Raw genomic sequence first — 15,336 nt, 5'->3', positions numbered from 1 at the left:
TCCTGCCAGGTCCCGCCTTCGCGGCGCGCTAGACGTCCACCCAGAGCTGGACCGCTACTGGCGGCCGCCTGCAGCCCTCTGCATCCTCAGCCTCCCTCCTGGGTCCCAGTGCACGTGTGGGTGAGACTCCTCGTTTGATTTCTCATATTTATTTTTAAATTTCGATGACATTCGGAGAAAAAGAGAAGGGAATGAAAGCAGAGAGATCGAGAAAGGAAAAAAAAAATGGGAAGGATATTCTCTGTTTTGAAAATCCAATCCTTGGGGCCATAGCTCCCACCGTTAATTAAAATTAAATCTCCAGGGCATCTGTGTAGAGAAAGGCTGCTGGTGTGGGCCCTCGCTGTGCCGGTCTACAACAGACATCCGGCTGTCTGTGCTCCAGCTGCTGTGTGCGGATGGCTAGGAAGTGGGAAAGGCTTAGGTTAGCTGAGGGAAAGGCACCCAGGTCCCAGATCCCTTTATTTTCAGGGTGTGGGGCAGGAGAGGACATAACAGCTGCAGTTATCCGCACAGCCTAAATGATGAGTGATTAATAAACATAAATCTGGACCCACTCTCACCTTATTCTCTGTGCCCCACCCAGAAATGAAAGAAAGAAGCACCCTTCCCTAGGTTTAAGATCTGATCCGTTTCATCTGGGCTACACAGCAGCAAAAAGGATGAGTCGTTGCATGGTTCTTGCAAGATTCATCTCAAGGTTTATGTTTTTAGGACCTGCCTTCTAGTTCATTCCTTCAGCAAGAAACTTCTTAGCTCTGAGTTGGTTCCAAGGGACAATTTATGACTCATATTCTGTCTGTTTTTAATTTATTATATTGTTGTTGTTGTTGTTTTGAGACTAAGTCTCTCTATATTGCCCTGGCTGTCCTGGAACTCATTATGTAGACCAGGTTGGCGTGGAACTTAAGAGATCCACCTGCCTTTGCCTTCCAGCTGCTTAGACTAAAGGCTTGGGATGCCATGCCCTGTCCTTCTATTTGTTCCTTTAAAAAATTAAAATACATTTACTCAGTTGTACGTGCACGTGTGTGTGTGTGTGTGTGAGTGGTGTGTGTGTGTGTGTGAGTGTGTGTGTGAGTGTGGCTATTAGACGACAGTTCTCTCCTGGCACCTTATGGGTCTCAGGGATTGAACTCAGGTCATCAGGCTTAGCAGCAAGCCTCTTTCTTTACTCTCTTAGCTATGTCCGCTCTCTTCTTATTTTTGTTTTATGAGCTTGGCAGGTGCAGGGGATATGTTGGGTCACTGGTCTTAACCCAGAAACAATGGTATTTCTAAGTTTCCTGGGGTGCTGTTTTCCCTTTCCAGGTATTAAGCTCACAAAATGCCATTCCTGTGTGTTTGGGGAGGGAGGGTTTGGAGGCACTACTTAAAATTCATCAAGAGAACTGAGAATGGGATTAGACATCACTTCTCTCACTGGGTCTCTCCTACCAGCAAGACTGCAGTCCTGGGAACATCTCATCGCCTTCTGGTCCCTCTGATTCCCTGCCCTTCTCTGACCTCTTTTTAGGAGCACTTCCCTTTCCAACTTAGTTGCTGATGGAGTCCAACCAATAGGCATTAAGGAGGTGCTAAAGCTCTCAGGCTACCTTTGTCTGGGTGGTTGATCAAGAGCTCTGTTATCCTTCCGTTTGCCAGTTGTGTGCTTGTGACCACATTTAAAAATGGCACCACTGGCTGGGCGGTGGTGGCACATGCCTTTAATCCCAGCACTCGGGAGGCAGAGGCAGGCGGATCGCTGTGAGTTCAAAGCCAGCTTGGTCTACAAAGTGAGTCCAGGACAGCCAAGGCTACACAGAGAAACCCTGTCTCGAAAAACAAAAACAAAAACAACAAAAAAAGTAAGCTCTTTTTAAGAATATTTGTGCTGTGTGTGTGTGTGTGTGTGTGTGTGTGTGGTGTATTCATATGTGTACACTTGTGTGTGTGTGTGTGTGGTGTATTCATGTGTATACACTTCTGTGTATGTATGTGTGTGTGTTCCCGTGGAAGCCAGAGGAGGCTGTAAGATGCTCCTCTCTATCACTGTCAACTTTATTCCCTTGAGACAAGGTCTCTCACTGAACAAGGAGCTTCCCCTCTTTTTAGCTGGCAGGAGTCACAGCAATCCTCCTGTCTCTGTCCAGCACTCCCCTAACCCTGGGTTTACCAGCCAACGTTCTGTGGACTCTGACTCAGATCTTCATGCTGGCACAGAAATTAGCAACCTTTTCTGCTGAGCTGTCGCCACAATCGCCTAAAAATAAATTTAAACAGAAATGTTGAAGAATTGCATCAGGAAAATATAACTTCCACCTCTCTGATCCCGATGACAAAATGAAGATCCAACTATGGAGCTTGCACAAGAGTTCCTCCATGGAACTAAACTTCCATCCCCCACTTCCCTCAAATATGCTTTTTAACAGGAAAAAAAAAAAAAAAAGAAAAGAAAAGAAATGAAAGAAGAATTATCGAGTGTGGCCACAGAGCAGACTGAGACAGGGATTCAAGTGAGAAGTGCCTGGGGATGAGAGACGGTTAAGTCCAGTGAGGGTGACAAGGTGCCATCTGTCAGCTGCAAGGGCACTGCAGGCTGAGCAGTCAGTTCTTTTCCTCGATCCCGGTAAAAACCTGTGATTCAGAGGCGAGAGATCTCTCCAAGGGCTCCCTTGTTTAAAATAAGGAGGTATGTTCTCTTTGTCTCAGCCTCTGACTCCAGGGTTTCAAGATCTGCCAGCCCCTAAAAGTCAGCACACCCGGCAATTTCACTTGGAAGCCCTTCATTTTCAGATTTTAATTCTGGCCCCTTCAGGAGCCGCCCCTCACCCTAGACCACCACCATGCTGCTTTGGTGACTCCTTTGGCCGAAGCCTGCACTGTTCTCTGAGCTCTGCATCACTGCTCACTGCCTCACTGCTCCCTTTGTCCTTTTGGAAAAGAGCTTGCTGTCACCCTGATCCATCCACACCCCCCTGTGCTGTCACACCCCATTAGCAGTGCCTTCCTTTCTCTTCTGAGAAGCTCTTGCTGCTCACCCAGCTCTCTGCCCATCCCTACCCCCACCCCATTTTTCTGGTTAACTTCATTCCCCTCCACCCCCCACACCCCATACAAAACAGCTGCTGCCTCAGAGTGATGGGCGGGCACTCATGGGGTTCTCAACACGCAGGCTCACAGAATCTCTGTGCCGCATGAGTACCAGTGAGGCATCTAACTCTGCGCATGCCTCCATGCCTCTAAGCAAGAACCCTCTAAGACAGCTCCCCTAAATACTCAGTCCCTGTTTATTGAGCACTTGTGTGTACCGCTTACTGCTTTAGGCATGGGAGATACAGCGCAGTCAATGGATGGTTGCGTTTTCCTGTCTTTTTTTTTTTCAGGCTTATGTTCTAATGTGTAGGAATGGAGGGGGAGGGTGGGGAGGAAGGGGAGGGGGTGGTGGAGGAGGACCCACCACAATAGGTAGGGCAGTAACCAAATGAAAGATCCCATCTTCCGTTCTTACAGTAGGGAGAATTACACGGTCTTTGTAAACAACTGCTCTGCTTTTAGGATCTGTTTTCTTTGTAGACAGATGGTGCGGAACCAGCCAGTATTACATGTTTTCTCACTTGTTTTTCGAGACAGGGTTTCTCTGTGTAGCCTTGGCTGTCCTGGACTCACTTTGTAGACCAGGCTGGCCTTGATTGAACTCACAGCCATCCACCTGCCTCTGCCTCCCAAGGTATGAGATTAAAGGTGTGCCCCACCACTGCCCGACAACATGTTTTCTCTTTACTAAGGACTGAACCTTATGTACAGGGGACAAAATGGCCTACATGTATGGGGCAAGCACTCTCCCTCCGAGCTGCATTACCAGCCATCTTCATTTTTATTTTTGAGAAAAGGCTCTATTTAGTTGCCCAGGGGTACCTTTGACCTCTCTCTGGAACGCAGGCAGGCAAGCATAGAACTTGTAACTCTCCTGCCTCCAGCCTCCAGAGTAGCTGACAGTACAGGCCCATGCCACCAGCCTTGCTACTGAATTCTTTCATTTTTCACCCAGATATGCAGTGAATGAGACCGGTTGCTGAGGAAGGAAAAATGTTCATTTGAAGAAGCAGCACATGAAGAAGATGGCAGGCAGCCGCCGCTCTTTGGGGTTCATTATAGGGAACCTAGAGACTCCCCGGCTTTTATAGGAAAGTGTGTTATGAACAGGTGGGCGGTGGGCAGTGGGGTGCTGAGGTGCTGAGCTGGCTCTTAATCATCTGCAGACCGGATCTTTTTTTTTTTTCTCTTCTGACGTGATAACCTTGAATTGACATTTGCTTTCATTCTCCAGGCCACCTGCTGTCACGCTTTAGGTGAGTCAGTTATCTTTCTACAAGTTAAACATTTAGCCTTAGGGGCTGGAGAGATGTCTCCAGAGCAAAGAGCACTTCCTGATCTCCAACAGCACCTGGGGTTGCTTCTCAGAACCCACACTGGGAAGCTCACAGTCACCTGTAACTCCAGCCCCGGGGGGCACACTCACATATACATACATACACACAAATAAAATCTTTTTAAAAAATTTAATGTGTGTATGTGTACATGTGTATATATGTGTGCATGTGTGCGGAGGCGGGATGTCATTCCTTAGGAGCCATCAAACATGTGTTTGTTGAGACGAGGTCTCTCACTGGCCTGGGGCTTATTAAGCAGACTAGGTTGGCTACCCAGGAATTAAAAAAAAAAAAAAAATCTGTCTATCTCTGTCTCTTCAGTGTTGGGATTGCAACAGCATATGTGTTTCTTCCCCTGGCTTTCTGTGACTTGCACTGAGGTCCTCAGCTTGTCTGGCGATTGTTTCACTGGCTGGGCTAGCTCTCTATTCTTAGGTGGGGTGCGGTGTTATGTGCGGGCTGTGGGGTTGATGTCACTCTACCACAATGCCCAGGCACCTAATACTGGCCTAAGTGCAACTCCTCCTCATCTTAGACGAAACTCTATGAAAAAGGCCGGTAACTCTCTATTGTAGAGAGTCATAAACACATTACTTCCTTGTCGGTGGCATAGCTCATGGTGGTCAGTTGTAATCAGCAGATTCTGGCCAGGCCAGTCAGGTGATCTGGGGTCCTTGGATGATAGATGCACCGATCAATGAAATATGGAAAGGACAATAAGGCAGAAGCAAGGCACACTTCACCGTGTGGTGGCAGGCTGACTCTGGAAAGACAGTCCTCCACATTTGTAGGTTCAACATGGGAAAGAGGCAGAAAGTTCACTCCTAAGTTTCTTCTTCTTCTCCTTTTTTTTTTTTTTTTTTTTTTTGTTTGTTTGTTTGTTTTTGTTTCTCGAGACGTGTCTCTCTGTGTAGCCTTGGCTGTCCTGGACTCGCTTTGTAGACCAGGCTGGCCTCAAACTCACAGCGATCCGCCTGCCTCTGCCTCCCGAGTGCTGGGATTACAGGCGTGCGCCACCACGCCCGGCCACTCCTAAATTTCTTAACTGTGTCGGATTGGAAACTTCTTGTTGACCAACGGTGGCATGCAGCCCATATATGTTTTGGTAGTTGTCTACGTGGTTGTTTATTTAACATTGGACTAATCACCCAAATTTAAGTCAGAGATCTTCTCGTGAAATTTTATACCGCTCATGCCAAATAGGCTAGTATTTCTTTAGGAAAGGAGCTGGCTGGACAGTGGGCCTGGTGGGTGGAAGAGACAGTCAACGGTAACTTCCTACTTTAGAAAAGACCCAAGCTCTTGTCTTTCTCATCACCCTACCACTTATATGTCCAGCTCTACCGCTCAGCTTTGGTGTCACTTGCTACCCTGCAGTGAACACGAAAGCACAGGCTTCTGGGTTCCCTGGTTTCCATACCCACTAAACCTGTAATTTAAGCTGAATTATCTGAAAGGAGTAGAAGAAAGTACTGGATTGGTTGGGAGCAGAGAGGTGATGTGAACAGACGGTGGGGGGGGGGGGGAATGCACGCTGCTGAAATGTGCATGAAGGGGCAGAGAGGCAGCGCTACAGGACTGGCGTGGAGGTAGAATAGAGTGACCAGGTGATTGATGACATGGGACCCGTGCAGCAAGGACTAAAAGGCCAGGTTCTTGCTGATGACTCAGCCCTTTGAAGAGGCTGTAGGTGTTGGAGGTTGCTCTGAAGTATTCGGATCCTAATTACTGCTTGCTGTCTCTGCGACCCACCTGTACCTAACCTGTCTGACCAATGAAAGGCCATCACACCTGGGTAGGGCAAGTGGCATACGTGTGGTTAAGGTTCCTGGGCTGGGAGGAGACAGAGAGACTCTTGGGAGGAAGAGAGATGGGAGGAGAGGAGAGGAAGAAGAAGCCTGCGCCATGGGTTAGTTGGAGGAGAACAGGAAGAAGGAGGCCATCATGGGTTAAGTGGAGGAGAAGCACGTGACTGGCACGGATGGACACGTGGCCCAGGTGGTGGTAATTAGCAAGTATTTGGGATTATGGGTGGGAGGTAGCTTGATAGAAATGGCATGGGATTGGGACAGGTACCTGCCCCACTATGGGGAGTAGTTTAAGGGATTAGTATCTGCCCTGCCCCAGGCTAACTGAGGCTATTTTAAAATATAAATGGATTGATTGCTAGCGGGTTAGAAAATACTGTCATAATAATGATTATAGGCCTAATAATAAACATTATTAAGTCATACTGGTAATTTAACTGCAAATGTAGGCTTACTCATTTTGTGGTGGAGCATGCCTTTAATCCCAGTAGTACTCAGGAGACAGAGGCAGGTGATCTCTGAGTTTGAGGCCACCCTGGTCTACAGAGTGAATTCCAGGACAGCCAAGGTTACATGGAGAAACCCTGTCTCGAAAAAACCAAACGAAGCAAAACAAAAGATAGCACTTCCCAGCATCCCTTGCAGCTAGGTGTGATCAATCAAATGATTAGTGTCTGGACAAGTAGATGTGGGTATGAAACTTTTTTGTCTGTCCTTCCACTTTCTGGTTTCACTCTTTTAAGAGCTGGAACATGGTCCTTCCACAGTCCATTCAGACGAAAGCGCTCCCTAGTGACCATAGGAGAATGACAAGTTCAAGTCTAGGATGATAGATTCTTTTCCTTTAGACTGAAATTATATGTGTGTGGGAAGTCTTGTATTAATCCATAATTTTGGTTTTTTTTTTCTTTAAACCCACAAGATTTATTTATTTATTGCATATACAGTGTTCTGCCTGCGTGTATGTCTGCATTCCAGAAGAGGGCCCCAGATCTCATTATAGATGGTTATGACCCACTATGTGGTTGCTGGGGATTGAACTCAGGACCTCTGGAAGAGCAGACAGTGCTCTTAACCTCTGAGCCATCTCTCCAGCCCTCCAACTACACTCTTTTTTTTTTTTTAAGATTTCTTTATTTATTATGTATATAATATCCTGCCTGCAAGACAGAAGAGGATACCAGATCTCATTATAGGTGGTTGTGAGCCACCATGTGGTTGCTGGGAATTGAACTCATGACCTCTGGAAGAGCAGTCGGTGCTCTTAACCTCTGAGCCATCTCTCCAGCCTCCTCCAACTACACTCTTAAAGAATGATGGAGACAAAGCTTGGAGAGATACTCCATCCAGTGGGGGGATCTCCCACCCACAGCCTCCCTGTAACCCCCGGCCTCACTGTAACCGCCGGCCTCACTGTAACCCCCAGCCTCACTGTAACCCACGGCCTCACTGTAACCCACGGCCTCACTGTAACCCATGGCCTCACTGTAACCCCTCCATACCTCATAAAAGTCTTGAGTCAAGTGAAGAAGGAAATTGGGACACAGAGTCTCCTTTGTTTTCCTAAGAGTTGGCCTCGAATAAACTGATTAAATTCCACTGACTTCTGTCTCCCTAGGGTTTTTAGTACCATGGTGAACAGATTGACCTTAGAGCAGGCAACAACAGGAGTCTACCTGTGCCTGAATAAGCTCTGCCTGCTCCTCTGAAGAAGTGGGAACACACCTAAGAGCTGTGGAGAGAGCCTCAGAAGCAGGCTGCCTGCCAGTAAGGGCTGATGTCATTCTTGACAGGAACGGTCTGTCAGACAGTGGGTGTGAATCTGAGGTTCGAATGTCTGTGAGGAAACCTCCCACAGCAAGTCTGAGGCTGTAACTGGGGAACATTAGTCTGCTTCTATGAGTCCTGATGAGGATCTTGGGCTGTTTCTGTCTTTGAGGTGTTTATACTCGGTTTTTGTTACATATTACATTGCCTTGTCTGGGATCCATGTTCAGTGGAGTTATTTATGTTTGATATTTAGTATAATGTTTCCTATTGATTCTTTGAAAGTCATATATACAATATATTTTGATTATACTTAAGGCCAACTCTGCACCCTAACTCCTCCCAGATCCACGCCCAGGACCTCACTCCATGCACTTTTTTTTAAAGGTACAAGACTGTTTAGCTAGGTTGTTAGCAACTTAGAATACCAGTTTGTGAGGATACATTCTAATTTTCAGAAAGAACTGAGTCCATGTACTTTTTAAAAAGTAATTTACTTGTTCTTCTTTTATGTGCTCTAGTGTTCTGCCTGCAAGTATATGTCTGTGTCAGGGTGTCAGAGTCCCTGTAACTGGAGTTGCAGACAGTTGTGAGCTGCCAGGTGGGCTGGGAATTGAACCTGGGTCCTCTGGAAGAGCAGCCAGTGCTCTTAACTGCTGAGTCATCTCTCCAGCCCCACCCCCATGCACTTTTCTCCAAAATCAGTTTTAAACCTGGTAGAGGAGGCAAACAGTCCTCTTGTTTATTATTAATAAGCATACTATGAAGAACAACCTTATGAACCACAGTAATAGCCTCTAGCTATGGAAGTTGTTAAACTACCAAAAAAAGTTCCCATTTTGAGAACTGCTGCAGTCTGCGCACAGCCCTGCCTCCTCTAGGAACTCCCAGTTTCCAGCTTTCTGCTCATTTTGCTCCTAACTCTCCAATCCTTTCTTGTTCTTTCCAAGTATTTCCTTGGTTCCAATGCCACCCTTTAGCCTTCACTTAGTACCCATTTATTCTTAATTGTTCAGTCCCCCCCCCCATTTTATTCAATTCGAATGGTCTTAGTAGCTAGTGGACTACCCTAGTGGGCATAGCTGCGGTGGAGCATGGATGTGGAGGAACAAAAATGACGAAAGCTTCGAATGCTGTTCAGTCTGAAGCAAAGCCCGTGTCTAAAAATGAGTCATCTTTGATATTACCACTGACAAGAGCAGTAGGTGACTGCTCTTTGTCCTTTGCCTTCACTCTATCCTCTAGTTGATTTTTTTGTGATCCCCCCCCCCCCCAATGGATAAGCAGATTGTTGGGTGCCTCTTAATTTTTTTTTTCCAAGACAGGGTTTCTCTGTGTAGTCTTGTAGCCTTGGTGTCCTGGACTCACTTTGTAGACCAGGCTGGCCTCGAACTCACAGCGATCCACCTGTCTCTGCCTCCCGAGTGCTGGGATTAAAGGTGTGCACCACCGCTTCTGACTGACCCGCACCTGAGCCAGGGAAGGAGCCGCTGCACTTCAAGATGTAACGCCTGATCTCATCCTTGTTGCCATGGGCCGTGGCCCGGGCCGTGCGCACAGGACATCTTAATGGCCAAAGCATTGATAGCAGTTCAGTGGCAGCAACCTACAAGTATGTGAGTGTATCTGAGCTTGAGATGGACGTGAAGTCTGTGACAGACCGTGCAGCTCGGACCCTGATGTGGACAGAACTCTTCTGAGGACTGGGCATGACCCTGAGCTACCTCTTTTGGGAACCTGCCACCATCAACTACCCATTTGAGAAGGGCCCACTGAGTCCACGCTTCCGTGGGGAGCACGCGCTGCGCCGCTACCCATCCGGGGAGGGGCGCTGCATCGCTTGCAAGCTCTGTGAGGCTGGCTGTCCTGCACAGGCCGTCACCATCGAAGCCGAGCCAAGAGCTGATGGCAGCCGTCCAACTACATGCTATGACATGGACATGACCAAGTGGATCTAGTGTGGTTTCTGCCAGGAGGCCTGCCCTGTTGATGCCATTGTTGAGGGCCCCAACTTTGAGTTCTCCACTGAGACGCATGACGAGTTGCTGTACACCAAAGAGAAGGTACTCAACAGCGGCGACAAGTGGGAGGCCGAGATCACTGCCAACATCCAAGCCGACAACCTGTACCGGTGACCTGGCCACCGTTGGCCCTGACCACCTGCCTCAGCCTTGTGATCCCTGTGGCCTGTAAAGAAACTATAATACAAAAAAAAAAAAAGTGTGTGCCACCACGCCCAATTGGGTTTTGGCCCCTTTAAGGGTCTCTTAAATGGCCCTTTCACAGGGATTGCAAATGAGATATCCTGCATATCATATATTTATGTTATGATTATTAACACTAGCAAAACTACAATGTCAAAACCACATGAGTGACTGGTTGCAACATTAGGAAGGTTGAGAACCACTAGTCAGGAAAATCAATATTAGCCCAAGGTTAGTTTGCAAATGTCAGTAGCGTGCCTGCCTTTTCTCTAAAGGATGCTGCCTCTTTTCTTTTCCTTCTGGTTTACCCACAGAACAGAAGAGAAGATGGAGAGTTGAAAGTGAAAATGACTCACCCAGATTCCTGAAACTTTCTCAGGGCATGCTATAGCAGAAGTCAGGGTTCCTCCATAGCTAGGTAGATGCTGTGAGTGAGGTTTCTCTTCTCTTCTTCCGTTTGGGTATTGTTGGAATGTATTACTGACAGTCGGAAGTCCAAGGTCCTGGCCCCAGCCATGTCAATCTCCATGTGTGAGGAGAGTAATATTGGTTGTAACTCTTACCTGCCTGTGGGCTTCCTCAGTAACTTTCTTACACGCTGCACCCTTTAATGGGACTGATGAGGTTTGTTTTTTGTAATACTATATGTTTATGCATGGCAAAACTAATATTAAAATTGTTTTCCTTATCTGTTACTGAAAGAGGATTTCTTTTTCTTTTCTTTCTTTCTTTCTTTTTTTCTTTTTTTTCTTTTCTTTTTTTTTTTTTTTTTTTTTTCTGAGACAGGGTCTCTCTGTGTATCCTTGGCTGTCCTGGACTCACTTTGTAAACCAGGCTGGCCTCGAACTTGCACTGATCCTGTGCCTCTGATTAAAAGTGTGTGCCACCACCGCCCGGCTGAAAGAGGATTTCTATGGACTCCCTCCCTCCTCTGCTGATTTCCCAGTTTCTCTAGCCTGCCCTCTTTGATGCCACCAGTGCTTTGTCTTTCTGTCTTCTAGGTCACACACATCCTTCGGGGGTGTTTGCAAAGTCCTTTCCAGATGAGAGCTGTGTGATGCATGAAGCTTGAATTTGCTCAAACAAGTCAGACTCTTCACCAAGTTAAGCCCAGTTAGTTCTCGGGACTGGGATGGAAGAGTCAGCACCAGTGGAAAGCCAGGGTCAGCTCCCAAGCCCCCACCATGGCTCACTGAGGAGGGCAGTGGCTGCTGCCCTGGCCCTGGATGGAGAATCCACAATGAGCCGCAGGAAGAAGAAGAGGAAAGAGTCTCGTCCAGAATCCATCATCATCTACCGGTCAGATAATGAGAAAACGGATGATGAGCCTGAAGAATCAGAAGGTGGAGATCGGCCTAAAGAGGAGGAAGGGGAGGACTTCCTGGACTATCCTGTAGACGATGGTGAGTCTTTTCTGAGCCCCTTGGTCAAAGTGATAGAAAGAAAGCCAAAGTAGGGTCTACCCTTGTGGGAACCTGCTGTAAGGTTGAAATTTGGCATTTCTTGATAGCCTCTGAGCTTGGTATAAGAGCTCCCTTTTTCATCTGAGTCCTCTCTGCCTGATCTGGAGAACCCTAGATCTTCTAAGGACCATCACATGGCCCTCAGGGAGATTAAAAGCCCAACTCTTTGCTGACAAGTTCAGCAAAGGAAGCCAGGCTAGATCCTGGTGCATCTTTCAAGGGCAGAGAAGGGGGCTGGGAACTGGGAGCCAGTGCAAGTCAAGGGAACTTTCAAGCAAGGCAGACATATTGTCTTACTTACATATTCAAAAAAATATTTTTGTTTTGTTTTGTTTTTTGAGATAGGGTTTCTCTGTGTAACAGCTCTGGCTGTCCTGGACTCAGTTTGTAGACCAGGCGGGCCTCAAACTCACAGCGATCTGCCTACCTCTGCCTCCCAAGTGCTGGCTTTAAAGGGGTGCGCCACCACACTAGGCTCTAAAAAAATATTTTAATTACATATTATGTGTGTGTGTGTGTGTGTGTGTGTGTGTGTGTGTGTGTGTGTGTGTGTTGACCAGGTACTAATAGCTTAGATATAAGAGCTGGAGTGTCTACAGACATGAGAGAATGCCCTATCTCAGGGACACACAGAGCTAGGCAGGACAAAGGGGGTGGGTGGACTACACCCTCACTGTGTACATATACACACACATACACATTATGCATAGGTCAATATTCATGAATAATGCATTCATAGCACTTTTAATCAGAAACAGGACAGTGGTAAAGTGGTGACTGGTGAGGTTCCTCCCCAATCGTCACATTACAGAGACTGTGTTAAGGCTGGGGTCCAGGAAAAATGGAGAAGGAACAGGAAGGGCATATGAATCTTGCTCCCAGTTTTGTCATGGCCCACACATGCGGAGCCAGCAGTCCCTGTGGGAGCAATAACAGCAGAGATTGCCCTCCAAGGGAGATGCATTTTAAGGCTGAGGCTGACTCACTGGCGCTGCTATTCCTGCTCAGGCCTGGCCTCCGCCTGGCACTGAGATGAAATGTGGACGCCTTCGTTCTTGACTCTCATCTCCTTTGTGCGCTGCAGGTGTATGGAACATGCCTCTGGACAGCCACTACGTCACGCTAACCGGGACCATCACACGAGGGAAGAAGAAGGGTCAGATGGTGGATATCCACGTTACTCTGACAGAGAAGGAGTTGCGGGAACTGACCAAACCAAAGGAGCTGTCAAGGGAAGCAGCACCTGAGGGAAGAAGGGCCTGCCAGGTCGGGGCAGCCCAGGGGCCACATGTGGTCCTCTGGACACTGGTCTGCCTACCTGTGGTCTTTGTCCTTTCTTTCGTCGTCTCTTTCTACTATGGCACCATCACCTGGTACAACATCTTTCTTGTGTACAACGAGGAGAGGACCTTCTGGCATAAGATTTCCTGCTGTCCGTGCCTCATTCTCTTCTATCCAGTGCTCATCATGGTCATGGCCTCTTCCCTGGGGCTCTATGCCGCCGTGGTCCAGCTCTCATGGTCCTGGGGGGCATGGTGGCGAGCTGCCTGTGACATGGAGAAAGGCTTCTGTGGCTGGCTCTGCAGCAAGCTGGGGCTCGAGGACTGTTCTCCCTATAGCATTGTGGAACTGTTGGAGTCTGATAACATCTCAGGCAGCCTCTCCAACAAGGACCCCATCCAGGGAGTAGAAACCTCTACTGTCTAAACCGCCAGTGACTTCCTTTCCAGGCCCTAGTAGTCCATAGGTATTCTACAGTTCTAGCAGGTTCATTCCTTAAACTGCCCAGTCCCCTCCACAGTCCTAGAAGATGCCAGCTCGCACTGGTGTGTTCTACCATCTTTGTTATTCCAAGAGGGTGGAAAATAGAAAACCCGACTTCCGCCAAAGCAGTTCATCTGAAATACAATTGCTTCTTGACTCTTTGCCCTACAAGGACTGCTTATGTGGGATGTGAAGATATGTCACAAATTCCTTCAGGGGCCTGAAGGTGTTATTGGTGCCTGTAACCCAGGGGAGTGTGTACCTAACTGTGACAGAAAGAATGAAGAGGCTCAGGGGTGACCAAATCCACCACGAAAATAAATGGAGATGGAGTGACACATTTAGGGAGCTAGGCTACTATTCTAAAGACTGTGTGCATCATTTATATTTAGATAGAACCGCATACAATTAAAGCCCCGAAACATCTGTGAGCTCAACAAGAGAGAAACATACTTCCTTCTAATGTGGATGTCTGGAGGCAGACCACCCCAAGACCCTATGATGTTATCTGGGGTTCCCTGGATGGTAGAATATGGCCCTCAGTGCTCCTCTTTTCAGTTTCCAAATGCTGACTTCATCTCTTAACTGACATAGCTAGTTCCAGACTCTGTGATTCTGGAAAACAAACAAATCCAAAAAACAAAGATAGAAAAGGCAAAGGAGACCACACTTGATCTGCATAAGGAGGCTTCTTTGAAATTCCCCCCCCCCCCGCAACATTTATTATATCTCCTTGACCACATTGTAGTCACATGACCTCACAATCAAAAGATGCTGGGAGACGTAAACTTTTATCTGGGTAACTGTATCTTAGATGAATACTAGGGTTGTGTGAGTTGGAGAAAAGGGGGATAATGCCTGTTTGGTAGGTGACTAAGAATTGACATCTTACAATAGGTATTTAGATATATTCAGAATTCCAAACTACTGATGCACCTTTATTTATTTGTTTGTTTGTTTGTTTGTTCATTTAATTATTTTGGCTCTAGTCTTACAAGGAGAATTTATACATAGACATGAGCTACATACGCTATGCATATGCCTCAGATAGTATCACCTTGTGTATTTGGCAACTTACCTTTTGTCCTGTGGTTTCAGGGTTCTTTGGAAAGACCCATTAGATAAGAGTATATGGTATTACAGTCGTAGTACAGTTCTTCCTGGAAAGGAAGGGGGAATGGGGATTGACAATATTTAATCTCTAAAGACAGAGAAGAGAGGGAGTGTATCTGCCAAATGCCAACCCAGCAGGGATCAGTAGCTCAAAAACACAGACCACATTTAGCCTGTGGTTTCGCCAAATCCAGAGACCTTCCTTATTCAGACCTTATTCAGACTTTTCTAGCATTAGGCTTTTCTGACAGGACTTAGAGTAATGTAACAGATTAATCTACATGGAAAGGTTCTGGATTGAAGAAATAACAACTTCATTTTCATGAGTGTCCTGATTTCAAGACGTTGAGTCCTAAGGCGTCAGTGACCTTTGGGATTTGAGTTCTTAAAAGAAGGGGTGATGATTGTTTTGTTTGTCTCAGAAAGAAGTGCTCTGAAGAACTGCTATGAACTGAACCAATCAGAAGGGGTGATCAAACTTCCCTAAAGCCAGCCAGGGACATTCATTTAATGTATGGTGCTGAACTCCACTTTCAGAGAATTAGAAAAAAAAAAAACATCCTGTTATTAGATTGACCAAAAGAAAAAAAAAATGTGCCCAGTATTTTTGAGGATAGCTATGGTGCTTTCTGGTGCATTCCCAGATATATGAATAATTTAAATGGAAATAAAGACAATAAACTTTGATCAACATTTACTTGTTTTACTTTGGGGCGCTGAATACTACGGATTTCAGGAAAAGGTAAGCCTGTTGGTGGTCCTGTGGATGCGGGTTCCTTAAAGACTTCTTTTAATATGTATGAGT

At 46.7% G+C, this 15,336-nt stretch overlaps 1 protein-coding gene and 1 pseudogene across 1 annotated transcript; both read left to right on the top strand.

Moving 5' to 3' along the window:
* Positions 1-23: 23 nt before the first annotated feature.
* Positions 24-13,480, top strand: Tmem169 (transmembrane protein 169). The gene is made up of 3 exons (XM_051154119.1): positions 24-120; positions 11,193-11,594; positions 12,739-13,480. Exons 2-3 carry the CDS (start codon positions 11,324-11,326, stop codon positions 13,359-13,361), a joined length of 894 nt encoding a protein of 297 aa, XP_051010076.1. The 5' UTR covers positions 24-120; positions 11,193-11,323; the 3' UTR covers positions 13,362-13,480.
* LOC127196436 (NADH dehydrogenase [ubiquinone] iron-sulfur protein 8, mitochondrial-like) lies at positions 9,490-10,184 on the top strand (annotated as a pseudogene).
* Positions 13,481-15,336: the final 1,856 nt, after the last annotated feature.

Source organism: Acomys russatus, chromosome 12 (assembly GCF_903995435.1).
Source record: "Acomys russatus chromosome 12, mAcoRus1.1, whole genome shotgun sequence".
Taxonomy (NCBI): Eukaryota; Metazoa; Chordata; class Mammalia; order Rodentia; family Muridae; genus Acomys; species Acomys russatus.
This window is presented reverse-complemented; position numbering and strand designations above follow the sequence as displayed.